This window comes from Lonchura striata, chromosome 18, assembly GCF_046129695.1.
Source record: "Lonchura striata isolate bLonStr1 chromosome 18, bLonStr1.mat, whole genome shotgun sequence".
In the NCBI taxonomy this organism is placed as follows: domain Eukaryota; kingdom Metazoa; phylum Chordata; class Aves; order Passeriformes; family Estrildidae; genus Lonchura; species Lonchura striata.
This window is the reverse complement of record NC_134620.1, coordinates 3,834,646-3,862,525: the sequence shown is the minus strand read 5'-3', so window position 1 is coordinate 3,862,525 and position 27,880 is coordinate 3,834,646. Positions and strand designations below refer to the sequence as shown.

Here is a 27,880-nt window from a genome sequence, read left to right as displayed (position 1 = left end):
AGGGGATGGTGGAACCCCCAGGGACTGAGCAGGACACGAGCTGAGTCAGGAAGGTGGATACTGAGGCTCTGTGCTTAGACATTGAGCAAGAGCTGGAAGTTTGTGAGCTGCAGGTAGAAAGCTGAGCCTCTGTGTTGCCTCTGTGTCCCCAACAGGTAAACAGCCAATGTCCTCTATGTGCCCCTCCATTTTGGTGGATAAAATGAAACAGGTGAGGATGGTGGTCGGCGCTTCTGGAGGAACAAAAATAACTACAGCAACAGCACTGGTACGTGATGGTATGGGCAAATGGGGGAAAACATGAGGTAAAATGGGAGTGGCAGCATTTGGGGGGACTCCTGTCTGCACCTGTGACAGGATCATGGCTGTGGCTCCCTGCTGGGGGCCAGCAGCTTGAAAAGGAGGTTCCTGTCTGGCATTCTGAGGGCCAGACTTCCAACGCCAACTCCTACCAGGGCTACAAAAGGTCTGCTTCCTTTAGTGAGTCCAATGCCTCCCTTAGTGGCATTTTCTCTGGAACAAGATTTGCTTTGAGTTCTGTTCTCTGCATCTCCATGAGCCTATTTACCTAGTTTAGAGCTGTTCCCATCCAACATCCCAAATTTTGGATCAAAATCACACAGAGAAGCTAAATAAGCACTCAGCTCAGGCACAGGTAAACTCAGCTCAGGGACAGGTAGGACTTCTGTGAGCTGCTGTGGCAGCCACTCAAACCACCCAGGAGTGACTGCAGCAGTGACTGTCCCCTGTACCAGCAGCACCAGGCTAGATCTGGCTTTTTGGCTCAGGTAGAGGAGAAGTCTGTAAAAACCACTACAAACAATTTCCTAAGCCCTGGACTCTGAGAGTGTTCTCACTTCCGAGCAGCTCCAGCCTGCAGTTCAATCCTGTAGAGATGAGACAGGCCTAAGGGAACTGGTTGTACAATAGCAGGAAGCTGTAGGTGTGTTTGCTGAGGTGACTGTTGTGTGCTTACTTACAGCAGCATAAATCCAACCACCACAGCTTAGGGTGTGTTAATTTTTTAACCTTTTGCTGTGTTAATTTTAGTCACTCATGGTTTCTTTGTGTGGGAAACCTCCTAAGCATATACAAGCTGCAACATACCTGTGTTTTGCTTAGCCAAGAGAAGAACCACTAAAAGCCACATAAACCAGAAGTGGTGCCTTTTGTGGGCTCTGGTGAACATCCGTGAGGCACCTCTGCCTGTGTGGCTCCAAGGGTCAGACTTCTCTGAACACAAGTAATTAACATTAAGGCTTTTTGCTTCTCACAGACAATCATGAATTCCATCTGGTTTGGTTACGATGTGAAGAAAGCAGTGGAGGAGCCCAGAATTCACGATCAGCTGTTTCCCAATATCACGGAGCTTGAGCAGCAAATAGAGGAGGTTGGTCTTGCTACAGCCATACATGAACTTGTATGAGCTGAGCTCCTAGTGCTGGGAAGGCAAGCAGTGTGGAAAATCATCAGGTTTGGCCAAATATTCCTAGGTGAGCAAAGCTGGTACAAGTTTAGTGTTGAACAATAAGCTGTTCAAAGTGTACCTTCAGTCTCAGTGATACAGGTGTGAAGCAGTGCATTGAAGAGCGACTTGTGTCTGAAACTGAGCATCTGCTTGAGTGATGTTTGGCACAAAGGACTTGCAAAACAGCAAACCACACCAGGGCCCAGACCATCCAACAGTCTAAATCCAGTCACTCTCAGGGAACTCTTGTCCTGTTGTGTAACTTCATGATTAATCTGGAAGGCCTGGCCCAGAGCTAGCAAGGAGGGATGCCCAGAGGGACCCAGGAACAGACTTGAAAATATTCACAGTAGAGATGTCAGAACAGTACTGTCAGTTGGAGAGCTGATGCCAAGGTCTGCCTTGCTCTCCAGACCACTCACCTGAGCTGGCAGCTTCATTCACCCTGAGAAACTTCACATCCCCAGAGGCCTGACGCAGGCACAGGCTTTGTACATATCTCATGCCTCTGTATCTGCCTCTTTGTACCTATCTCATATCTCTGTGCCTCCCTTTGGCAAAACAGTCCTACGTAATGCAGTTTTCTTACCAAACTCTGCAGAAGTTCCTCTGTTAATGAACTTCTTATGAAGGTAACAGTGAGATATCTTCCCGCACTGGGGAAGATGCCCTGCTCTCCACAAGTCCTGTGTTTTCCACCACTGCCAAACAGGATCCATCCATCCTGGCTGTTAGCGTATGGATATCTGTGACCAAGAATAATATTGGTAACCCACACTGAGCACCACCAAATACCAAATTCTGAATTCCACTTCTTCAAAACTGGGGCATCCCAGAGGGCAAAGGGAAGAGGAGGAACAACATGTAGCCCTGTGTGACAGTGGCCCTGAGCGCCTGGCTGGCTGTGGGGGATGCAGGGGCAGGCTGCAGCAGGTGCAGTTTCCCCGTGTGCTCACTCAGCTGTGCATTGCAGGGCATCGAGCAGCAGCTGAGGAGGAGGAGGCACGACACGGCGCGGGTGAGCGGCGGCGCGGTGGTGCAGGCCATCCTCAGGACGGAGCGCGGGTGGGCCGCCGCCTCCGACTCGCGCAAAGGGGGCTTCCCTGCAGGATACTGACCCGGCTCCGCTCCTCCTCGCAGCGCTCTAGTGACACCAAGGTGTGTTTGGGGGGAAGATCCTTTAGATCTGCAACTCAGGGACTTCTCACAGGAAAGAGAACACATTTACCTGTGATTCTGTTGATGGAACTGGGACAGTTCTCTACAGCCATGACCGAAGTGCCTCATGCCACAGCCGTCTGCTAAGACAGGCGCGTCCACCAGGACGTGCAGTACTTACTTGAAGAGTCTGTTCTGCCTTGAAGAGTTTGTTCCCTGCCTCCTCTCCAGCCCATGAAGACAGATTGGGTGCCCAGTTTCTGCAGAAGGTCCAGCTCACTCATGCTGCAGGAAGTGTTTCCCCTGCATGGTGTCAGCCACCAGGAATGTCCCTGTCACTGCTAGAGAAGATATTTGTTTCCTGTTGAGTAGGTGGGAGTTACAGGACTCTGGGACTGGGTTTTCTGAGTTACAAACTAATAGGTCTGTGCCATAGCAGGAAAGCCCAGCTCTAGACTGGGATAAGCCAAACTCACCACTCTGTTAACAAAAGATGTTTCTGCATTTCACCCAGTTGATTTTTGGAGATGAGTGGGGAAATGGGGAAATAGCTTCAAACTTTTTTTATATTTCTGTTGAGAAGGTCTAAAGGGAAGATGCTACCTGTAAAACTCTGAGCACAACTAAAATAAATAAATACGGAGTCACACATTTTCCTTGCCTGCACAGTTGATGCAAAAACAGATGGTGTGAGTCTGTGTGAAAGAAGCTCTTCTGAGACTATTGGGTTTTTTTCACTGCTTTGATGAACTCATGAGTAAGCAATAATAGTTACATATCCAAAACAAGCTTGTTTTTCTCCACTTTGTTTTTTGATGTCGTACTACAGGCGTGAAATATCAGAGTTTGGGGAAATGAAATTTCTAAAAAAGGGCATGCTGCAGCTACTCTTTTTAAAGGTAAGTTACTATTAACCAGACTTTTAAGGACCTCTCAGAAATCCTTGTCTGATATGGAGCAGCTGAGAGTGTTTGTACCTGCATGAGGGGGTTTGGTGTTCACCTACCAGCACAGACCAGTACATCACATCAACTTAGCCCAAGATCAAAACCAAATGATGCAGGGGGTTGTCATGCTCTACTGGTGTTTTTGGAATCCTTGATACACAAGTGGCACTAAGTTAGCTCCTCTATTTGCCTTGTTGAAACTTCCCATCAGTTTGTAAGAACCTTAAAATACAGAAGAGAAAATGAAAGTCTGAAGTTTTAGGCATCATGCAACCTCTTTCCTAGAAGTGTCTGGAGTTGAGGAGAGCCCAGTGATAGCTAGGTGATGTAAATCAGAGTCATGGCTTCAACATACATATTTGCTTATATCATTTGATCCAAATGAAAGACTTTTACCAAATGTACTGTGGGTGTGCTCTGGCACCTTTTCCTGAGCTCTTGCTGGTAGTGCTGCTTTAGGCGCAGCAAAGGCAGTGATTGTAAATTACCTCTAGTCACTGTGTTCCCTCTTGTTCCCTGAAGAGATCAGTCTGGGGCCAAACTTAGACTTTCACTTTTCCACTTCTTGTAATTCCACTTCTGGTGTTCCTCAATGTCAGGCTGGCTTTGCAATTGGGACTAGCTAAATTCTTTCTTGGCTAGATGTGACCTGGGAAATAAAGAAAATTACTGCACAGCAAAATAAGCTTATTGGAATCTTACAGTCACTACAGTTAGTCCAAATTTCTGGGAAGTGCCTGTTGGACAACCCTGATTTCTGATACAGGTCTGAATGGCTGCTGCTGGGCTGCATCTAACAGTTTGTGGTGCAGCAGTTATTCTTATGTTCCTGAATTTCTTCTTGCTAGTCAGAAAATTCCTCTATTGTTTATAACCTGTGTTAAAAAGCTTCCCCTGTGGAAAGCTTAAAACACTCCTAGTTACAACTGTTCTTATACAAATGCATTTGAATTCTTGACTCTGCAGAAGTCAAATTTGGTTGGTTGTTTTTTAGCAGTAGGGGGGAAAAAAGGAAGGAAAAGGAAGGATTTGTTTAACTAGGCTACAGCTGCAGAGGAGGATTTGTTAAACTGGGCTACAGCTTGCACTTATACCCTATGTTTTTAAAAAGCTGTGGATACTTCTGCAAGCTGTAATTATCTGCATCTCATTTGGACATAGATGTACACAGAGCAGACACTTCTGCCACCTGCTTGGGGACCACATCTCACTCACCCTGTGCTGGGGCTGTCTGTGTATCAACAGCCAGATGTCAGGCAGTGGTTCCTGCTGTTAAACCTCCAACTGCACACCCCAGGCTGCTCAGTTTATGGGATGTTTCAGCTGCAGGGAAAATCCTCTGGATAGGATGAGAGGGAATGCCTTTGAACTGAAAAAGGGTACATTTAGGTTACATACTAAGATGATATTCCTGATTGTGACAACAGCGAGGCCCTGGCAGAGGTTTACCCAGAGAAACCCTGGCTGTCCCATGCCTGGAAATGTTCAAGGACAGGTTGGATGGCACCTGGAGTTACTGGGTTTAGTGAGTGACATTCCTGCCCATGAGAGGAGGGTCAGAACAAGATGGTCTCTGAGGTCTCACCTTTTGAATGCAACCACCTGGCCCTGCTCCTGGGTGTGCACTGTGTGTTGGTGTGGGCTGCCTGCCCCGGTGCAGGGCACAGAGAACAGGACACATCCCATGACTGATTCCAGCTGATGTGAAAGGAAGCTGTACCATTAAAAGGCAATTCAGATGATGAGCTGGAAGGTTCACCTTTTGCCCCTATTCTTCAATCTGACATTAGCACAAATTTCTTTTGGCAACTATCCAGCCTCTGCAAGGGAACAAAACTCAGCCGTGAGAGACAAGTGGCACAAGCTGCACTGTTCCTCAGCTTCTCTAGCAGCATATGAGGCTCCAGAATGAACAAGTGGCACTGCTGGAAACACCTGCATGGAGTCTTCTGTGCTTGTGTGATGGAGTAGGCAACAGGTGTAGAGGAGAAAATCCCAGACAGATTTAAAAACGCTTTATTAAAAGTATAACTTAAATACTTCATTAGAAAATAGAGCAGCCTCTGTATGATTATGCTTTAGAAGTCCATGAAAGTTGATTTCAGTACAAAAATAATGCTCTCTTGTTGGGAGGAACAGGAATGTGGAGAGACCAAACCAAGAAGCTCTTGACCCAAACAGATTTCAGCAGCAGGGAGGAGGTGGCAGGGCAAGTGCAGAGGTGCCAAAGCAGGTACAATCTCAGCTTCACCAGGTATTCTGCTAGGAGGGACTGCAGGACTGGAAGTCCCCCATTCCCTTCTGTCTTGCAAATTAAACCTGTGATGGGTTTTTTAACTGCTTCACTGGCTCACTTGCAAATAGCAAAGCAGTAAAACTGCAGTGAGTACTGGACTACAGATAGTATTCCCATGTTTTTGTGGTGGGAAGTAGCTGTGATACTACTGCACTGGAAAGGTGATAGACTGGAGTACTGCAGGGTGCTTCACCCTAAGGTGTGTCAGAAGCAAAGGTAATGGAAGACTTAGTTACTTGGTGTCATGATGGAGAGGGACCAGAGAACTGCTGAAGGTGGCCCTGAAGCCTAATAGCAAAGCTGGGAGTTCTCTCCCTGTCTCCAGCCAGAGCCACTCTCAGCTGCTGATTGTAAATTTTCAGCTCAGTGGGGTTCGCTGGAAATAACCCCGGATCTTGCCAGAGACAGCATCCGGCCTGGGCTGTGTGTCTGGAGCTGCAGATGGTGTCTGGTGCCTGCCAGTGCTTCCCCTGCACAGCTCTGTCAGCTGCTACTCCTGACCCCACCACTGATGCACCCAGGAACTGCTGGCTGGGGCAAGGGAGTTAATCAAGGCAGAAGACTTCAGCAAATTAGGCAGATTTGGTTTCTTTGGTGGTCATAGTCAATGTAGCCCCTTCCAAGTCAACATAAAAGTGCCCCTCAAGAGCTTGTGGAGCTGTTTCCTTTCCCATTCACCAGCACTGTGCTGCTACCTCACAGGGTGCCAGGCCACTTCCACAGTGTGAGTGAGCAGCTCTGATGGAGAATCCAGCAGTTCTTCCTGAACTGGGGGATTTAAGATGAATTCCACTTGGACAAGGAGAGGGCAGGGCAGTGGGAGCTGGCTCCATCCATGAATAACTTGATTTCCAGCTGGGTGATTGAGTGCTTTTGCTACAGCCAGGGCTGTGCTGCAGTCCTTGGGGTACAACTTCTGAAGGAAAACACATCTGGCTCTGGTCAGCTTCACTTGGACCATCACTAAAATGTAAGTAAAGGCTGACATTTCAGTAAATGGATGGCTTTATTGGACAGGCTTTGTGGGTAAAAACATTGGCGTAAAGTCTAGCTGGCCTTGTTTTAATTTGTGTTTTTTAATAGTGTGTGCTTGTTATGTTTACACAGGAATTCTTTTTGTTGGAGAACTAGGAGTCCCATGGGCTCTGTGTGTGAGGGGGCGGGCTCTGCAAGTGCCTGGCTCTGGTTTCTTTCAGACACACACACAAGATTTTGTCCATAGGGCAGTCAGGCTCAGATGCTCTCAGAAAATGGAATTTTGGAGGATTCTGGGAATTTGACCCTGCATATTTGAAGAACTTTGGGGGTTTTCTGGGTTTTAGGTTTTATTTTCATAAATGTTTGATTCTCTTGGCCATTTTGAGCAGGGCAAGGCTATGGATTAACTGCAAAAGACCTTTTGCATCCAGGTGCAAAATCCAGGACCTTTTGCATTCATGTCTCTTCTCTGAAAGTTTTCTCTTTCTGTGATAGTTCTTAGAGTCCTACAATGCCCGCTGTGTGGTCTGAAAGGAACACTAGAGACAACAGGCTGTGATAAACAGGGTTTTGGAGCATGTAGGATATGGGAGAATTCTGCTAAATTTCTGATAATGCTGCATCACTTCTCAGCAGTCATGGTGGATGCTGGGCAGGCTGAGCTCAAGGCTACAAATGACATCTCCTGGTCACGTATACTTTCCAATTTGAAGAAAGATCTAAAGTTTCCAAAAGCAACATTTCCACTGCCTTCCTAAATGGTGCACCGGTGTTGAGGAACTGGCACAGACTGGCACCCATCTCACCACAGGGAGAGGCATCCCCAGGGAGCTCAGCTGAAGCCTGTTGATCCCAGGAGCAGAGAAATCACATACCCCCATGGGAGGCTGTTCTCAGAGTCACTGTGTGCAGGGCTGGAGGAAGTGTTGTGCAGTTACCTGAGCTTGTGGTTGGGTGAGTTTTGCACCCCCAAGGCAGAGAGCAGCAGGCAGGCCAGCACTTGTGCCATGGTGTGATTTCATCTGCCACCTTGGGGAAAAGCTGGGCTTCTTTGGATGGGAAAAGAGAGGGAGAGTGTGGAATTTTGATCTCTTCCCTTTCCGAATCCATACTCTAAGCCTGAATGCTTCAGATTTTAAAATCCTGATCTTACAGACTCTTCTTCTTCATGACTAAAATAGTTATGTATTTCACATTGCTGAGCCCCAGAAATAAGCTTATTGTGGAGCAGCCTGAAAGAAACTAAGATTCCATCAGGAATGGAAGATACAGCTGAGCTATTTCACAGTGATCTCAGTGGGGTTTGGATCAATTTTCCTTTCACACCTTGTATTCTCTCACTCTGAGTAACGGATGTGCTCAAGAAATATGTTCTCTGTGTATCACATAAGTAATGAAAGGTACAGCTCTAAACAAGGTTGGCTGACCTCTCCTTGTTTTGCCTGAGGGTGACCTGCAGTCTGCTGGAATTAGATGTAATCACAGGCTGTGCCCATGCTCCAGGAGACATCCTGATAGAACAGGAAATTATGGGCATATCCAAGCAAAGCATGTTCTGAATCTCCTGTGGCTTTGTGGATTGTGATGGCATTTCACACTAGTATCCAGCCGACTTCCCCAGCTTCCTTTTATCAGAATAAGCAGAGATGCATTTTCCTTCCTTGGAAATTCCCTGTACTACATTCATTGCAAATTTATCTTTCTTCTCTTTATGTCCTCTTCCCAGCAGGCCGGTCCTAACATCCTGTAGTGAGAAAGAAGAAGAAATTGAGTGAATGGGACAGGGGCCTGAGATCATTACATTGCCATGTGTGAAACTGTAGGATTGTGTGTGTGGAGCCTGGTTGAGGAATTGAGGTTTAAGTTGAGCCAGAGGCAAAATAAAGGAAATAAAGGTTACCCAGGAGAGTTAGAGGAGCAAGCTGCTCCCCACCAGGGCCACTCACCTTGCTGAAAGAGTCTTCAAACAGGACACTGTCACCCTGGGTGTGCATGACAGGAGCTGAAATGGCATCTTCCAAGTCATAACCAAACCACAGCTTGTTTATAATCGCCTGCAATAAAACAAATCCCACACTGCCCAAGCAGACATAAAACCTGGGCTGTGCAACCCAGGCTGCACTGAGCCCTTCCAGCCTGGTGTCCTGCTTTCATGGTGACCAATACTAGATGCCTGGGGCAAGTAAAAGAATAGGATGAGCACATAATACTTCCCAGAATGCTTTCCCTGGCCCACAGTCTCAGCTTTTAGTGACTTCTAAATTGCAAATAAACAAAAGCACCAAACAGTCAAGATCTGAGGAGAGGTGAGTAGGGACTGATCATGGCTAGAAATCTGGGAGGGCTGAAAAAACTTGCAGCTTGCTGTGGGTTTCACTTACCATGGTGGTAGCACTGATAATCCAGCCCCCCCCAGCTCCTCCAATCACCAGCATGTCTCCTGACTTGGAGATGAGGATGGAAGGCACCATTGCTGAGGGAGGCTTCTCTCCTAAGCAGAAGCAGAGATATTATTCTTTCCATGTGGCTCTAAATAGGGTAGGAGGGACACAGGTTCATCTACCTTGCCTTTTATTTCTCTCCCACAGAAAAACAAGCTGCTGTTCCTTCCTCAAGATGCTCAAGACTTCCAGAAAATTTTCCTTGTACTGAAAGCCTGCCTCCCAAAAAACTGGGACCTTTCTGGCACAAGCTAAACAAGCTTCTCTTGATGCAGGACAGGGCATCCTACAAGTATTCAGGACTTGCTGCAGCTCATCCAACTAGATGAGGAACCCTCAGCAGAAATCTGCCACGGCAGCACCAGTGTCCTCTCCCAGCAGGCTGAGGGGGATGCAGCAGGGACAGCTTATGGCACAGAGCCATGTCTGCCCCAACACTGCTGTGCCACAGAGCTCGGTGCAAGCCTGTAGCAGCTCTATATTTAGAATCACAGATGAGCCTAAAATATCAGCAGGCTTATCTTAGCAGTAGTTTCTCCACTTCTTCCCTCCCCTTCCCATCAGCCAGTGATCATCTTCAGCATTTTTTTTTATCTCTGATCTCTGATTTCTCTGGTTAGAAATCAAAACTCCTGTATTCCCATACAAGGAGATATCTGAGTAGACACAGACACACTACAAGGCGTTACCCTCTTTAGTCTGAATAAACTTGCTCTCACCCAGATCTGGGAAGGGAAAGAACACCTGTAAGTTTACAGGTTGTCCCTGGCCACTTGGACAGCCTGTGTATTCATCCCCTGGTCCTGTGCTTTATTCAGGATGAGGATGCTCACCTGGTTTAATGCTTCTGTTTGCTATGCAGAAGTCAGCAAGTTCATTATTTAAAATTATCCCAGTTTGGTTAGAATACACAAAGGAGCCAAACCTGCAGGGAGGAAAGATGAAGCCTTTTAGTGCTCAGGGTTCTCCTGTTATGGATGACATTTACTGCTCATAGCACCCTGTGAGTAACTTCTGTCTCCTCCCAGCCTGCAAGTGTCGCAGTGAGGGTGTCCAAAAGGAATTTGTGCTGCTGCTAGTGACAGAGACAAGTTCCCTGTTACTGGTGCCACAGAAATTCAACAAGAACCTCAGCAAGTCCTTGCATCCTCCTGAATTATGACGGCCCTTGGAGTTGATGCTCACAGATCTTTGCCGTCACATGGAAAAGGCACTAACAGCTCAGAAGCTGCTTAAACCAGTGAAACCCAGGGGTTTTGCATTTCTGGTAGCCAGCCCTTGCAGCTCCCCTGGGAACCTGACACGTGGCCTGTGTGACTCTGTTACCAACCCCGGGCTACTCACGGGTAGTTGATGGTGCTGGTGGCCGACACGGCGCTGCCGTCTGCAGCGAGCACAGAGATGTGGCTCGTGCCCATGCTCCTGTGCTTGTCCTTGTAGAGGGACTCCAGCAGGCTGTAGTGGCTCAGTGGGTGGTCACCACGCTTATCTATCCTCTGCCTGACAGACTCAGCAAACTGGTCAGACAACAGGGTCCCCACAGGTACCTGCCAGCACAGCAAGGACACTGAGCTGGTCACCAAAGCACAAACCCGTCTTTGGGCTCAGGAACTGAGCCCCAGTAGTCAGAGTCTGGGGCACTGGAGTGGCAGCATTCAACCCCAGGCCACTCTCATCCCAGAAAATGGACCAAGCTCAGCACCTCATCATTGGCAGGAGCATGTGCCCACCCTTTGTCAGGCACATGAGTGCCAGCCTGCAGCTGAAGCTGCAGAGTAAACAGCCTGATCCTGCCTCTGCCCTTGCCAACTCAGCTGCACTGCTCTTCAGTAGCAGCTCTAAGTATTTTCTTTCCTTCCAGGCTGCAAAGAAGGAGCATGTCAGAGCATTGCTCAGTGCTGTAGCACTGTACCAACACACTATGGAGCTCACCTGAGCTTCAGAGAAGGCTGGGTCGCTCATGTGGGGTCTTAGCATGTTGCCAAACTTCAGGGCTTCTGCAATATAGTGATAGGTTTCTACCTTCTCCTCAGGTGTTGACAGTGATGCTTTATGGAATTTATACTCTGTGGAGCAGGATGAAATAATTTTGTTGATAGACCCAATACAATGTTTTTTCAAGTGTAAAAGAAAGCAAAGGTTGAAAGGACCCTCCTCTTCCCACCCCAGATCTTATCAGGTTTCCCCTATGTTTTAGGAGGATGTGGATACAGAAACAACCAAGTACTGATTTTCACTGTGACTTCAATTTCTTTTGAAGCATTGGGAAAGCCATGCATCTTTTGGCCTTTGCAGCAGCTGTCGTGATGCTGACCCACTGTACAAGTGAACCAGTTCTTCCTCCTACTGCATAGCATGGTCATACTGCTGCTTTGGGCCCCGTTCTGGCTCAAAAACTCTATTTCTGCCCACTGCATTTTATCATTCTGGAGTAACGCTTTCTGAAAACCTCTTGCTGACCCTTTTCCATTAGGAATTTACCTTCCAATACCTTGAGGATGAACATGAGCACTGCACCTCCCATGGGTGGTCCTGGAGCAAATACTTTGGTGTGGTTGTTCAGGGTGATGTTCAGAGCTGAGGTCACCTCTGCTTTGTATGCCCGAAGGTCCTCCAGAGAGAGACTGGACCCTTCAACAGAGACCCAGGAGCTGCCATTAGCACAGCAACTTGTACTGGTGCTGGGGGCTGCCTGCATCAGAGCTGCCTGCTTGTGTAGAGCTGTCCCATACAGCCCAAATTCCTTCCACCCAGCACAGAACTGCCCTCACACATCCTCGTGTGCTGCCAAGCCCCAGGATGTCACAAGGACTAAAGGAGTCAAAGGGGTGAGTGCATGAGCACTGTTGGCAAAGGCCAGAACAGAGGGTGGTCTCAGCCCTGCTTCTGGGTCTGTGTTGTAGGAACTGGGGAAAGGTGGTCTGTTCCCATGTCAGGTACCACCCCAAGTGACAAGCAAATGGCATGTGTTGGCTTTCCCCTGGTACAGGTTCACTGTGAGCTGATGGCTGGGAGAAAGGCCTATGTATCAGGGCTACCTGTAGCTGCTACTCACCAGCCTTCCTGACGTCCTCCACCAGGGCCCTTCCTATCTCTCCCTCATAAAACGCTGCAGCTCCGTGTTCTGCCACAGCTTGCAGCGTTCGCTGCAGCGCTTGCCACCGGAAAGTGTCGCCAGGCTTCAGAAATCTCTCCCCATCACATAGCAGTGGGCTGTTAAAGAAGAACATTCATCAGTTTTACAGCATGAGCTTGTTCTTGCCCAGGGCCAATGATCTCTTTTTCCTACCAGGATCTGGTCTGGATTATATATGCTGTGTACTTTCCACTGCAGTGCTACACTGCAGCCTCTTTTAAAAACCCACTTTTGTGATTCTCTCCCACTCCATAGCAAGTATTCTCTGAGCACAAACCACAGCAGCAGCCTGTGCTCCACGTCAGCATGTCAGAGAAAGGGTCTGAAACTGAGGGAACAATGGCCCTCACACTGCAGTTTCATTCATGGGTCTTACCACAGGTATTTCCCTGGTTCAGAGAAGGCTGGGTGATTGAGAATTTTCCCCAGAACTGGAGAAACAACAAGTGGCTCTGAAAGAAGCTTGATGGTTGGTTCAAAGAGGGCTTTCCATGGTAAGCGGCCGTGTCGCTTATGGGCTTCCTCATACCCACGGAGTTCTCCGGGCACGCCAATCCAGCGGGGACCTGAGGAGCACACAGCAGTGTCACACCCCCTATGTCTCTGGATTGGGGGTTCCACCTCTCTGAAAGCTCTCCAATCGAAGTCTGAGTTGGTAGAGGCAACCAAGGCTTCTAAAAGCAGGCTTGGCTTGTTTATTTTCCTGTTCATGTGTTTCCCTGTTACTGAACAGCAGGGGTGTAGAGAGACTGGAGCCAGGCCTGAGGTGTGCTGAAAGTGTAACAGGCAACAGGCACATGCTGCAGCAAGGGAGGTGGCAGCTGGACACTGGAGAAAGGGCACTCATGGGGCCTGGGCAAACACCAGAGCAAGGGAAGCAGTGAAATTCTCTATCCCTGGAGAAATTAAAAAGTGTGACAGGCCAATATTCTGGGCAGCCTCAGCAACATCTGACATCACCCTGCTTTGAGCAGAACTCCAGCTGTCCCTTCCAACAAGAGTTGGTCCTGATTTCTCTTCAGGCTCTTCCAAGGATAAGAACATCTCCAGAAACTAGAATACACCCCAAAACATAACATTATAGGGAAGGACAATTAATACAGCAAGAAATGTGGAAAGATCCAAGATGTGCTGCTAAAACAAAGAGTGCCTGAGCCCAGCAACTCAACGCCTAATGTGCCAGCGTGCTTCCCCAATCTATGGACATGGGTAAGCACACAAGATTGTTTTCTTTTGTTTCCTGAAATCTATTGATCTTATTTTTCTCTGTAAGAACTTCTGGGGAATGAGAGCTTTGGGAAATCAGTCTTGAACTGCAGACTTCCTATGGAGAGAAGTTATATTATGACATTGTGATTTCTCCTCATGCTGCCTCCCCATTGCCTTGCTGGTCAGGCTGCCAGTGTTATTACCAAACAGGAATTTTTATGGACCTAGTATTTTTAGTTACTTTTGCAAAAGGCAATCCAGGTAGAGGGTGTTTAACTAAATATAACTCCAGATCAAGTCAGTGAGGTGCTCAGTTCCCAACCTGAGCTCTGTGCACACCAGGAGGGCACACAGCTGTGTCCTTACCAATGGGGAAACCAGCACCACAGCCAGACAATAAGTTGTGAGGAAACACTCGTGGGACTGTCTCACGGGCATTGATCACCTCGACTGTTCCTAGAAAGAAGAAGAGGGAAATGCATAATGTTGTTTTCCTGAAGCAGGTGAACATCACACTTCAGTCAGCTGTAGAACTGCACGTGCTGCTGGCCCAGAGCTGAGCTGCTCTGGAGCCTTTTGCCAGATGTGCCAAGTGCACCTGCAGGGCCAGGTGTCAGCACAACTTGTCCTTCCTGTGCTTTTTTTTTAGAGCAAACCAAGCAGTGCCTACCTAAAAGTACTGAAAGTACAGGGAGAAGGCCAGGACTCCTGCTCTCCAAGCAGCAAAAGTTCCCCCCAGGGTTCATGGGCTGGGACATGGACTGGGACATGCTGCCAACACCTGCAGGTTCCAGCACTTCTTCTACAGATGGGACATGTCAGAAGCAAAATGTGAGCCTCATGCTCCTGGGAGAGCCATTTACCAAATGATGATGAGGCAAGTCCATCATATTTGTAGCCCTCTATGAGCTTGAAAGGACAAAAACAAGCCCAAAACTCAAACCCCACTTGCATACACTTGCATTTCAGGTCTAGCCTATCACTTTACTCCTTCTCTGCCTTGTATTTATCTGTCCCTGTCCCAGTCCACAGAGCCAGTTGTGCTGCAGGAGCCCACAGTGCTCCCTGGTGTACCAAGCACCTGAGCTGTGCACAGCCACAGGCACATCTGTGCAGCAGCATAACTCAGGTAGCAGAGGAGGATTGTTGTCAGGAAACAAAGTTCCATGGCTTTGTCAAAAGGAAAAAAGAAGAAAAATATAGGGGGTCTGCCAAAAGGAAAAAAGAGGAAAAATATAGGTGTTCTGCCAAATTAAGCTCTTGCATAAGATACACCCAAACAGTTCCAGATTTGTGACTCTGTGAAACTACTTGGCATGGATTTTAAAACTATTATATTGTTACAGTGTTCATTGTTGATATTCCTATTAGCTATATAAGCCCTGGGGTTTTTTGGAAGCCAAGACTTAGAAACTCCCACGTTAAAGACATAAAAGCAAGAAAACAACACCAGAGTTAAAGCCAAACACAAAAAGGCTCCCTGGCAGACACTGAACATTGCTAGGTTTAGATTTCTGAAGTGGAGATGCATCTCCTGGGACAGGAAGTGTCACCACTGCTTTGGGGAGTCACACAGCACTGGTGACAGCAGTGAAAACCTCAGGGCCAGCAGGCACTGCCAGAGCTTCTGGGGCAGCACAAGCCCTGAAGTGCCATCCCAAGAGCTCAGCTGAGGCACCAACAGCCCAACACTGCCAGCACACTGCTCCTGCTTCACTCAGCCACTCACACCTGGCTGCAGTCAGCTGTGTGACTTTGGAATGTACTTTGGGATTGCTTTGGAGAGGGAAGGAGAGGCAAACTCAGCTCATTTTATACCAAAGCTCTTTCCTCCACACACACGTTCTTGCTGTGAAATGACAATCACAGCTCCCTGTGGTGGATGCTTTGGATTAAGAGCACAAGTGTGCTTTGTGATGTTGCTTTTATATTCAAAATATTGTTCTGAGAGAACAGGCAGGATTCTGATTTCTCCACAGCAGTTGTGTGTCTGCAGAGGGACAAGGCACCATGGAAAGGCCAGGGCAGGCCCATACCTGTGCTGGCATTATAGATGGTAAATATGACCCCACCACCCAGGCCTGAACTCTGAGGGTTCATCACTGAAGTGCAGATCAAGCCAGCAATAGCAGCGTCCACAGCTGTGCCTCCACTTTTCAGGATGTTCCTGTGGTGGGAAGGGAAGAAAAAAGACACTGTTAAAATCCAGGGATGTCAAAATGGAGGAACCACATGAAAAAGCCTCCTTGGGACCCCTGCAACTTGAAGAGAGCAGCTGGGAACACTGGGTCCACATGTCAATTAGCTTCATTGTTCCTACAATGTGACTTCCTGGGTTATTAACACAAAAATGCCCCAGCCTGCTCCCTGTATTCCCAAAGACAAAACCAACAAAGAAACAAAAAACCAAACAGAAAGCTAACCCTCAACTACTTCTACCAAGGCACAGCAACACAAAGAACACAAAAGCATTAAGGCAGCCTCTTGCTGCTGACAGAAACGAGGTTCTGTAAGAGAAACGAGGTTCTGTTAGAGAAACGTGTCTTAACAAATGCTTCCCTCAAGAATATCTGAAAACTGTCATTTCCTTGCAGTGGTAATGGGATGGCATTTCCTGCACAGCTTGTCAGTCGCCAGCACTGGTGTTTGCTAGGAAGGTTCCTAGCTGCTTTATTGGGTTATTGCTCAGATAAGGCAAAGCCAGAGGGGAGACTGGAGTAGTTCATTAATTGCAGTGCAGCTGATCCCAGAGCTTGCATGGGAACACAGAGCACGCAGAGACTGGTGTTTATTTTCCATCCACAGACATGGCTGGGACCTGCTGGGTCTGGGAACAGGATGCTGCCAGCAGGCAGGCTGATTGTGGCTTTCCTTTGTTTCCTCAAATGCCTCGGAACCACTGCCTGTAAGGAAATGACATGTGGACAAGTGGGAAGAAAAGCTATAGTAGGGAACATCAGGCTTTCTGTTTGGGATCTGCATGGCTTTTGGCCTCCCTGGCTGTAGCTCTGAACGTGGAGACCGAGGCTCAGGCTCCTCCATCCAGCCCCTTGCAGCAGGGGATGGACTCACCACACCAATGTCCCTGGGAGGTGTTTTTCTGAAACAGAAGCTGTTAATTGCTGACCACAGAAAGGACACGAGGGCTTCCTAAAAAACTGGGTCACCTCTGCAGAAGACCCAGACAGTGTGTTGGACAGTTGGAAGAAGAGGGAAGGACTGCTACACTAACCCAGGACAGTGCTCCTCAGAGCCCCTGGACTGTGTGTGAGCTGTGAGGTAACACATGTACAAAGCCTGGTGGCAGGTGTGAAAAACGACACAAGGTTTTGGCAGTGAAATACAGTTTTGAAAAGAAGCTTGGAGATGGTATAGTGCACTTTTCAATGCAATGCATTAAGACCTTAACATGGAACATCAGGTACATTTCCCAAAGCCTGAAAAGCACCATTCTCACCCAAATTCACAGCACATTCACACTGGCCTCCAGCCTTGACAACATTCCCTCCAGCTTCTGCAGATACTGAAACTAAACAGAAAATACACTGAGCTGGCTCTTGGCGTGTCACATGTGACTCCCTGTGTGTGGCTCACTCCCAGTCACAGACCTGCCCGTCCCTGGAAGTGATGCCTGGGGAATTTAGGGCCATTATGTCCCATTACTTGGCTTCCTTTAGGTGGATCGCTGTTGCAATAAACTTAGTTATAATGCAAAATCCTTAATCAAATTGTGGCACCTTACCAGGTCTCCCTAGAGATACCAGTGCTGCATCTGACAAAATCTGATAACAATGTTTTGTCCCATATCCTTCCTACCACTTAACATTAGGGTTTAGTCATTAATGGAGTTTCCTTATAATAAGGAGCAGAAAAGGGTGTTAGCAACCAAGTCCCATTCCAGCAGCAGCAAACAGGGATTCACCTTCCCTGGAAAGGGTGATTGATGGCACTTGGCTCACAGCAAAGATGGGCTGTGCTGGACTGCAGACCAAGAGCTCTGCTCTGCCCTTGGCTAGAGGGAGCCCTGAAGCCCCTTTAAACACACTGAAACCATATATTTTTATTGAATTTTTATTGACTTTTATTTTCTGCTAAAGAAGGCTGGGGACTGGGAGACCACCCATTACACAGCAGCTGCCTCCTTAGGATTTATGAATAGCAAAAGCAACAACTGCTTCTGTGAAAAAGGGCCAGTTACCAAATTTAAAATGTGCAAGAAGGGAAACCAAATCCTCTGGGATGTAAACATACTTCAGAAATCTGCTGGGCCATCACTGAAAAGGATTTTTTGCATCAGATTCTCTGGTTAGAACTGAGTTTCCCAGGGCTGCAGACGTTTTCTGGCTGTTAAAGTCTCACCATTCCCACCCTCCCCACCACCTTGTCCCCCCGGGGGTGTTGATTTCAAAGAAGGCTTGTTCCCAGGGTTTATGATAAACTACACTGGAGAAGTGGGATCAGAGATGGCTGCTGGGCCAGGCCAGGTCAGCTCACCTTGCCACAGTGAATCCCACCATGGAAATTAACATTTTTCCTAAATCTGTCCCTGACCTTATGCTGGCTCTTGCTTCTGCCATTTGGGAAACAAAGGAATGCAGAGCAGTGGATGACAGAGCTCAAACAGCACACTTGTAGGGAATATAGAACTTTTTTGCATGCTTGATGAAAAAAGCCTCTTCCAGGAGGGAACAAGAAGTTCAGAGTTGAAGGTAAAGTTTGACTACCTCTTATTGTCACAGGGCAATCATCTCCTGACTCCTCAGCACTCTTGACATGAGGAGAAATTAATGAAGTGGACTGTGGTACCAAATCCATATCCTTGGGTAAAAACTGCTCTGATTCTCCTTTTAGCCTCCCATCCCACTTCATCAAAGTGTTTCACTTCCTTCAGGGATAAGTTTTCTCCCAGGGCAGGGTCTTAGCCTGGACCAGACAGCTGTACAAGGTTGCTTTCAGCCCCCAGTTTCCAGCAGAACAAACACAGCAATACACCCAACCTTGTTGAGCACTGAGAGCTGGGCACTGATGGCTAAGGGGAAGTTTAGCTCAGGACCTGCCAACATGGATGTGACAGGCTGAAGCTCATGGAGATTGCTCTTGCACTTTCTGCAGGGACCCAAGGAGTTGCATAAAGATTTCAGAAATCCAGAGTACATTAACACAATCTCCAGAGCCTGGGAAACACATGGGCCCCAAGGAATTTTCCCCAACCCACTATCTCATTCATTGAAATACAAGATTCCTCCTCGAGCAAGAGGTTTAGTTCAGTTATTCTCAGTAAGTTCAACTGACAATTCTATTAGGAACACACAAAGACTCCCAAATGGAAGAATCTTAAACCAACAGAATATCATGTAATTTCATTCCTGACAACTCACAGAGCATATTTTGAGTTTATCTTTAAAATAAACAAGATTTTTTAATTAAAGAGTAAAATCTGTAAGTAAATCAGAGATTAGGTGCTGCTTTTAGATTCCAAGGCTTTAGGCACCAGACCAGTTCTCTGAGCATCCCCCACATGGATTCCTGTGAGCTGGGGGGGATTTGCAGGATGAAAGGGATGGCTGTGGGGAACAGCCTGGGGCCACAGCAGGAGAGAGGTTCTGCAAGGTCAGTGAGGAGGAGCAGGGACAGACCAGCCTTGTAGTGTGTCTAGGGAATGGCATCCAGGGTTGCTTGGCTTTGCCCTGCTCTCACCTTGTTGCTGAAGTGAAGTGTCACCTGAACTGCCAGTTCATAGGTAGGGACAGCAGGACCTAATGAACAAGACTGTTTTCAGAAATCGGATTTTATTGCTACTGCTGTGACAAAATTCCTATGGATGCTAAAGTCTTATGCAGCAAAGATGAGGCAGGAAGCAGCTGGGTGCTCATCATCTCACCGTGCTCCCATCAGGGACCCTGAGTCAGCCTTGAGGAAGCCCTCACCCTGCAGTCACTCAGGAAGGTCACAGAGCAGAGCAGATGGTTCTGAAAGGCTGTGTGCTGTGGCATCCTTGCAGTGTCACTGCAATGTGAGACTTCCTCACCAGTGAAAGAAGTCATTTTCTCACCTTGCAGTTTGCTCTGAGAACTAATTTAGTGCTAAGAGCACTAAAGAGCATCATGTGCAAAGAGCTGAGAGCTTAAAAAGTGACATACAGCACAGAAATGTCTGTGAGAAAATTAACAGGATCACATGCAGTACAGAGCATGCAATAATCTTCCCAGAGAGAAAAATGAAGCCACCACTGTGGGCCAGTGGGACAGAGAAAGAAATACAACAACAAAGAAAAAGGCAAATATTATACAAAGCCTCTGGTCCCAAGCTCTCTTGCAGAGGAACATTTTTATAAACAATTTTACTTTTGTTATAATCTTTTACAAGAACATGCACAGTAGAAGCTGGGAGAACAGCACAGGAATTTGTCTCGTTCCCAGTCTAAGGACGCTGTGAAATGAGCACAAAGATTTCCAAGAAGCAGCAGCAATCATGCAGCAGCAGGGGAGTAGAGCTGACCACAAGGCAGAGGGTGAGCAGTAGACCCCAGGCAAAGGAGAATAACCATGGCTGGAGAGGTCCCAGAGGCTTGGCAGAGCTGAAGAAGAGAGCAAGACCTGATGTGCAGATGACCCAGGATGGGCAAAAGGGGGAAAAATGAGATGGGAAGGTGGAGCAAGAGCAGGATTTTGTGGGGATCATTGGCAGACTATTTGTAGGAAATTTAAGTTGGTCCATCGGATTGGAGGGACAGCACAGACCTGTCAGTAAGTGTGCTGGAGGTGCAGCTGCAGCAGTGGTGGAGGCTGGGGAAGCCTGTGGAGCTTCTTGCTGAGAGAAGGAAACGTGTGAGAGCCCAGCAGCAGTAGCCAACTAGACAAAGCTGCTCAGTTGTCCACTGACCACAGACTTCTGTGGCTCTCACTTCAACATCTTCCAGCTGATTATACACAACATCAAGTTAAAGTTTACAATAGCTGCAAAAACAAATGCAGTGGTTTTCCCCAGCAGATTCTTTGGGCAATCCAATTATGAATTTTCCTCTTTTTCCATTAATAGTGATTTTTAAAATACTTCTGCTTTCTGAAGAACTAACATGTGGCTTCACGTAAAAACCCCATCTCACAGCTTGACATATATGCAGCCACAGTATGTTTTCTCCAGCTACTCACAAATGCTGTGCTAGCACGTCATTGCCAGAATCAGAGGTGAGACATGGCAAAAATGTGGTATTATGGCACCACATCTCACTTCACTCCCCCAGCCATGAGGCAGAGCACACAGCTCCAGCATCCATCACTGGAGCATCCAGCATCACATGCAAACTTCTGTCCTTCTGCTTTCATGGATACAAGTATTTAATAATTGAAAGAACAGTAAAATAATAACGTGGGAGTCAAAATGTTTGACAGACAAGTTTTACACAAACTGAAGGTGTACAGCCTGGGCATCTTGAAACTTTTTTTAACCAGCATCTTTCCAAGTGGTGCAAATATATCTTTTGTACTTCTACTGTCTTGACTGAATTTCAATTAAATCTGCTCTCTGCTTTTTTCTTCATAGCAGACACACTTGCTGCAGGCTTCAGTCCAAGAACAGACCCCCAAAAGGCAGAGATTCCAGTCCCCCTTTCCCTGCCTTCCCTTCCTTGTCTCTGTGGAAGCCTGACTGCAGCTCTCTGCAAGCTCTTCCAGCATCTTATTTATTCTAAGTCACTTATCCGACAGACTTATCACGCCATAAGAAGTAAACTTCTTCCCTCCCCACTTAAAACCAGCATTGTATACTACAAATATTTATACCTTCCAAAAGACCGAGGGTTTGCACAGTTGCAAATTTTTAGGACGCTGCAATGCAAGTAAGCATCAGGCACGGAGGCAGAGGCTCCGTCTGCTCTCCCGGCTGGAGTGACCGGGAGCAGCCTCGCACAGCCCGGAGAGGGGCCGGGGCAGGACCCGGCTCCCGGCCGAGGTCAGTGCCTGTCCCGGGGGCCAGCTCGATCACGATACCGGGGATACATGGCCGAGCAGCCCGGAGAGATGCCGGGGCAGGAGGCGGCTCCCGGCCGAGGTCAGTGCCTGTCCCGGGGGCCAGCCCGATCACGATACCGGGGAGCGCCAGGAGCCCGGAGAGATGCCGGGGCAGGACCCGGCTCCCGGCCGAGGTCAGTGCCTGTCCCGGGGGCCAGCCCGATCACGACACCGGGGAGCGCCGTGAGCCGAGCGCTCCGTGCACCTACCGGCCGATGAGCGAGCAGCTCTCGGTGTCGGCAGCCACGGCCCCGTGCAGGTACTGCTGGGGAGCGCACCTGGGCTGGCTCAGGATGACCACAAGCGTCACCGCCGCTACCAGCACCGCCAGGGTCAGCAGCACCAGGCAGCAGATCTTGCCCGTGGACATGGCTATTCCCGTGCCGCCCAGCTGCTGCAGGGCTCTCGGTCCTTTCGAGGAGACGCGTGCCGCGCTCGAGGGGAAGTGGATATATCCCGAGCTGCGAGGGAGGTCCCACTGCACTGGGTTCTGCCCCCAGCGATTACATTCAAACATTAAAAACTGCTAAAATGCGTGTGCTTTTGTCTTTCCTACTCTCTTAGGTGGGAGGGGCTTTTCACTCTCCTTTATAAACTTTTCTTGCAGCTCCACAGTCTACCCCTTTTTTGTGTGTGTCTCTGATGAAAACATTTAACACATTCACTCCTGAAGCACTTCAAAGAGAAATCTCCGCACTGCTCCTCGGCTTCTCACAGCCTCTCTGGCTTCCTGTGCTTGACACCAAAGTTACCTAACAAAGGTGGCTTCTGTGAATCGCGGGGAAAATTGCCTCAGTCCTACACTGCAAACTTGGGGTGTTTTGTTCCTGTAAAACTACTCAAAAAAGTAAAAGCTGAACACATTGTACAAAGCTAGAACCTTCATATATACTATTAGTTTACATTATAGGTTATTATAATCTTAGTTACCTTTTTTCATATGTACATCTTGCCAGTGTCCACAGCTTACATCTTCTGTAAATGAGCACAGCTGGAATAAAGCAGCGCTTTGGAAACATTGGTGCCCAGAGCACCAAGAGCTCTGGGGTCCAGTCTGTGCCCGGCTGCTCACCAGGACAGACCTGATCCCTCACACAGCAGTGACGAGCAGCAGGAATTGCAGCCAGTGCATCTGACCCCAGCTGGGTCTTGAACAGCCTCAATTACACAGTTCTTGCACTTGAGAAGTTAAAGGCAGAGCTCCACATCTGCCTGCTGTCTTTCTAAAAGATGTTACCTGTGATCCTTTCCCTGCTAGATTTGGGAGAAGAGGAATTCACCTGTGCAGATTTACACATGTAAATCTACACACAGCAGATTTTGAACTTCTCCCACTAAACTTTATCTTATAACTAAGAAATACTATTTCATGTCATATCTCAATAAATGGATTTGATGGGGTAAAATGTCTTTTTTGTGGTTGTATCTTCTCATAGATTACCTTGGAGAAGTGAAAATAGTTAAAGAAAAACTTGGCATGAGTAAACAAGCCTCCTCAGCTCTAATGTGACTCTTCACTCCATTGCAAAACATTGATGATTTTGTAGAGTTTCTCAATCCCTACATGACTTTGATGTTTCATTTTTGACAAATTACAGTATCACACTTAAAGAATCATCATCCTGCTGTTTCTGGGAAAGCTCTTCCCTTTAAACTCATAGCAGGACTGACCACTCAGTACCAACAAGACAAGTGGATTTTGCCTACTCACTTTCAACAAATGCTGTGGAGAATTCAACTGTAGCCTCTCCAATTTATCCCAGCTTCCAGATTTGGATTTTTAATTCAGCACATCAAACCTCTGCATCTGGAAAATTATCATTGTGCACTCAAGGAGGAGATCTGGAAGAGGCAAGAAAGGTAAAGGAGAGTGTCATCTCCCAGACCGAGGGAGAGACCAAGGATGGCCTGGGAAGGCCAAGACATAGTTATGACTATCCCAACGAACTGCTGCCTCTTACAGGAAAAACCATTTGTCTTTTTGTATGGAAACGAAGACTGAGCCTCTTTGTCTCTTTCACTGTAACCTTTACAGTCTTGGTGCAACATTCAACTTTGACCACATGATACTACAAACTCTGCACTGACCCTTCCATGTCAGAAGATGCTTAGCAGTTCACATGCTGGTATTCAGGACTTTGACCTCTATTTTTCTGTTGGTTTGTCAAAACTTTCACATTTGCCATCATTGTCTGGAGCACAGTTTGCCTTGGCAGAAATCTCCATACATAGCCTGCACTCTCTGGTCTTCTACTGCCAGCATGAAGGGCTTTGTATGCTGATTGAAAGGGGACTCAGGTATTTAAAGATCCTTACAGGCCAAGATACACTCAGGGAAATTTTAATTAGAATATTAACTATTAACAGAATCATTATTCATTAACTTATAAAAGGGCAGAGTATCTTTAAATTGTCCTTTACATTGTTGAGATCCTGCTACATCTTTGTCCAAATTTGCATTCAAGAGATCAAATTTGAATATTATGTAATATTTGAAGTACAGGCATTGTTAAGGTTGACATGAAGACCACAGCTGCCTTTCAGAGAAAATAAATTATCAAAGGGTGTAAATCCTCAGATTTCTTTCTCAATATGTCTCTCAGGTTACTACAGAGCTGTTGAAGAGCCTCAGCCATTGTGCTGAGTTGGTGGGGAGAGTACAGGGAGTCATCTACTGACCAAAGGGACCAGGGCAGGCTTTGGAGGCACCAGGAGCTTCTCCTTCAGCCCTGCTGGGAACATTGGGCACCTTGGTGAGTGTATTGCACTAAGCCCATGTAATTTTACCTCTAGCTCCAACATGTCTTGACACACAGAGCTGCCATCTGTAGTTGCTGCTGCTCTGGCAGTAAAGCTGGTTTGGGATGATGGCTGCATCAGCCATGTTTGAGGAGAAGAAATCTGGTTGCTGGTTGAAAGACACCCCTCATAACCAGCCTTGGGAGCCTGGAGGTGAGGAGACAATCCCAAAGAGCCCCAGCATCTACACAGAGTGTAAGCATGCTTTTCATTTGGCAGAACAAACCTGGAGATGCAAATCAAGGAGCCACCTTTGGGGAAGATGGAGACCTCTGTGTTGAAGCAGGATTCATGACAATCCAGGGACAGATGAAGAAAAACAAGGTTGCAGCTTTGTGTTCAGCAAAAGAGTAGGTTTGTGGCATGAATGACATTTCAAGCATTGTATTTTGCCTCCTTTCCTTTAGTGCTGCTTTCCACTGAAAAGAAGTAAAGAACAGACAGAAAGTCAGACATTTGTACTCAGCAAAGAAAATCTAATATATTGACACTCAGTTTATCACTCTTCATCTCATATTTTAAAAATATAAATTTAAAGAACCCTAAATGCGCACCATACTAATGAGCCATTCTCACATTAGTGTCCTAAATCACCTCATTTGCCTTGATCTCTACAGTGTCCAAATTATTTTGCAACATACTCAAGAGGATTCCTCTTTCTGCTGATGTTTGTTTGCAGAGCACTGTCTACAGTCACCAAGCTCTTACTGTAGTAAATAAGAAGTGCATTTTATATTTCCCAGCTCTAAATTAGGTTTTAACCATTGGACAAGAGTCTAGGAAAGCTTCCAAGATCATGCAACCAAAAGCCAAATTGGATGTATTTCATACGCTGTTTGTCCCCTCCTTCAGCCATGATTATTTATAACCCAGGAATATCAATTAACTCCATATGATAATCAAATAACCCAATAACAGGCAATATTCAGGGAGTTTATTGTCCAGATTTTCTAAGGGACATGGCTGTGAGTTCCACAGTTGATGCTTATGATCCATTTTTCTCAGTATTCAGTCCATTTTTCTTCAGAAACTGCTACACACTAGCCTTTGCACATTGTTTTCCTTTGCACACAAACAAGTTTATTTTATTGAGGGTCATGGGTCTGCTCCCACAAAAATCAAGTGTTCAGGCATTTGGAAAAATAGACACCTGGAATCAGGAAATTCTGGTACTCAAGAATTTCTCATTCATATTTCTCTTTCCTCTGTCATTCCTCAGAATTCAGGATGACAGTTAAACCCATAAACTGCCCTGATTCAGGAAAGCCAAATTATTCCTCTTTTGTTGCTGAAATCAGAAAAGGGAAATATGTTCCTAATTTACTCATAGATTTATGCTTTGCTGAGATTAACATTTAAGTAGCTTCTGAATCAAGATCTTTTTATTTTCCTTTTAATTTGAAAGCATGCCAGGGAATAACTCTCACACTTCTAGCTGAGAAACTTGGCAGTACTTCATCTCAAGTCTTGAAAATGCACTTCTGGCTCCAATGTAATGGTTAAACAGATCTGTCCAGCAAAGCCTTGAAGGGTTGGAGGGTGATCACAAGCATTCCATGTTCTAGAAGCACAGCAGCAGGGCAGTGACAGATTACTGAAGAGGACAAACCTACATCTTGAGGACAGCAAGTATCAACAGTCCAATACTACTCTGGGACTATTTTTCTCAACCACACTGTCCTTCAGTTTCCCACTTAAAGAATGTCTTTTTGTGGGCTGTAAGTATGAGCAAAGGGAAAGCACTTGAATGGGACAGGACACACACCATTTTTCACACCACTGAAAGCCTAAAGGGACCCTAAAGAATCTCAGGGACTCCTCTGTCTTTGCTGAATTTTTCAAGGTTAAAGCAGAGCTGCTGACTCCTTCTTCCTTTCGTTCTGGTTACAAACTGATGCCTGTTGCAAATGCTCTGTGGAACCCAAACCAGAACAACTTCTATTTCACAGTGCCATTGGCCCAGTGGAAGTCAACTTTTGCACAGCTCGACTCAGTGGGACACATGGCACAAACCATTGCCCAAGGGAAACTCTTCTCCATTTACTTTATCCAATGAGGATATCCAGGCACAGTTTACTGCGAATGTCAGCACTTCATTCTTTCTGTAACGCTGCAGCTATGCTCAATATTAGATTAACAGTGAAACCTTCTGATTCAGTCCTTAACTCTTGAGTGCCCTTCTGGACAAAATCCAGCAGTTTTCTTAAAGAGTGAACCTCATTAGTACAATTACTATAACAGCTGAAAATATTGGCAGGAGAAAACAAAAGGGAGCTTTGTGTGCATCCAAAGAAACCAACAGCAAACTCTGCCTGAACTCTATGTTGTCTAAAATAGGCTGGAGTATTACATTAGTGACCTCAAAGGATATCTGTGGAGGGTTTTAACCCTCATGGAAGCACTAAATTCACTGAAAGTGAACATCATACATTTAAACTATAGTGTGTGTGTATCTATATGTAACTGCCTATACAGCTGCCATCATATGCTTTATATGACCTCAGTGAGCCCAGCCAGTGAGTACTGGTTCTCTGCCATGCTCATTCAAGAGCTGCCTGGATCAGTTTGCTCACTGAGTCCTGAGCAGGCTGGAGCTCCCTTGGTCTCCCCAGAGCCCAGCACAGGGCAACACGAGCTGCTCTGAACACATGAGGGAAGCACTTCAGCTGAGGAGCTGAGGAGTGATTTTGCCAGGGATCTTCACACAGAAAGAAGTAATATGTTCAAATCATGAATTCTTTAATACCAAAAGCCTTAGAAAGGTGTTCAGAAAGAGGAATGCTGTTGAAATACAATTTGGAAGTCAAAAAATGAATCAATGAGGATGAAAAACACAACAGCAGCAAATCTCTGGCTTGGACTAAGTTAAGGGGAATGGCTGACAAGCAGCAGAGCATCATCCACAGCGACCTTGATGGACTTGAACAGGAACCTCATGAAGGTAAAGAGCAGGGCAGAGGTCTGCACACAGGCAGAATAACGTGCTCAGCACAGGCTCTCTCGTGGGCTGCTCTCCATGTTGGAGAGGGATCCAAGTAAATGATTATTTAAATGCTGGCAAAACCCACAGGCTTGACTGTGTGTTCTCTACATGCTTCTCCAGCCTCTAAAATCCTGATTCCCAACTCCACAAAGCAGGGACTATCCCTCACCAAACGATCCCACTTCTCCCTCTCCCTGCCATCCTCACACTCTGGGTCCCTGGTCCATGTTCTGGCACCACACAACCAGTCAATACAAGCTCACACCATGCAGGACATGAGGGCAAACTCTCCATGGGTTGCACATACTGAGCCCCAGGCAATGGGGATGTGATGTCTGCATGAGGCTGTTCCTGCAGCTGTTACAACAATTTTATTTTCACTTTTTACTTTTTTTTTAAAGTTCCTGGTGTTAAGGGTATATAAAAACAATAGGGACTTTTATCTTAAGAGATCAT

At 46.8% G+C, this 27,880-nt stretch overlaps 2 protein-coding genes across 4 annotated transcripts in view; one reads left to right on the top strand and one right to left on the bottom strand.

Moving 5' to 3' along the window:
- GGT1 (gamma-glutamyltransferase 1) overlaps window positions 1–3,277 on the top strand; it is a 29,758-nt gene extending 26,481 nt beyond the window's left edge. For all 3 annotated transcript variants that reach the window (XM_021549877.2, XM_021549876.2, XM_021549878.2), the window contains exons 11-13: window positions 156–268; window positions 1,277–1,390; window positions 2,442–3,277. In XM_021549877.2, coding sequence (XP_021405552.1) covers window positions 156–268; window positions 1,277–1,390; window positions 2,442–2,585 — 371 coding nt within the window. In that variant the 3' untranslated portion in view covers window positions 2,586–3,277. The remainder of the gene's footprint in view (window positions 1–155; window positions 269–1,276; window positions 1,391–2,441) is intronic.
- Window positions 3,278–5,573: 2,296 nt separating this feature from the next.
- GGT5 (gamma-glutamyltransferase 5) lies at window positions 5,574–22,116 on the bottom strand. Its single transcript, XM_021549883.3, has 12 exons — window positions 21,852–22,116; window positions 15,670–15,800; window positions 14,000–14,089; window positions 12,801–12,990; window positions 12,344–12,501; window positions 11,770–11,919; window positions 11,221–11,354; window positions 10,633–10,835; window positions 10,122–10,213; window positions 9,229–9,338; window positions 8,794–8,901; window positions 5,574–8,591 (listed from the first exon to the last, which is right to left on the bottom strand). Exons 1-12 carry the CDS (start codon window positions 22,010–22,012, stop codon window positions 8,445–8,447), a joined length of 1,674 nt encoding a protein of 557 aa, XP_021405558.3. The 5' UTR covers window positions 22,013–22,116; the 3' UTR covers window positions 5,574–8,444.
- Window positions 22,117–27,880: the final 5,764 nt, after the last annotated feature.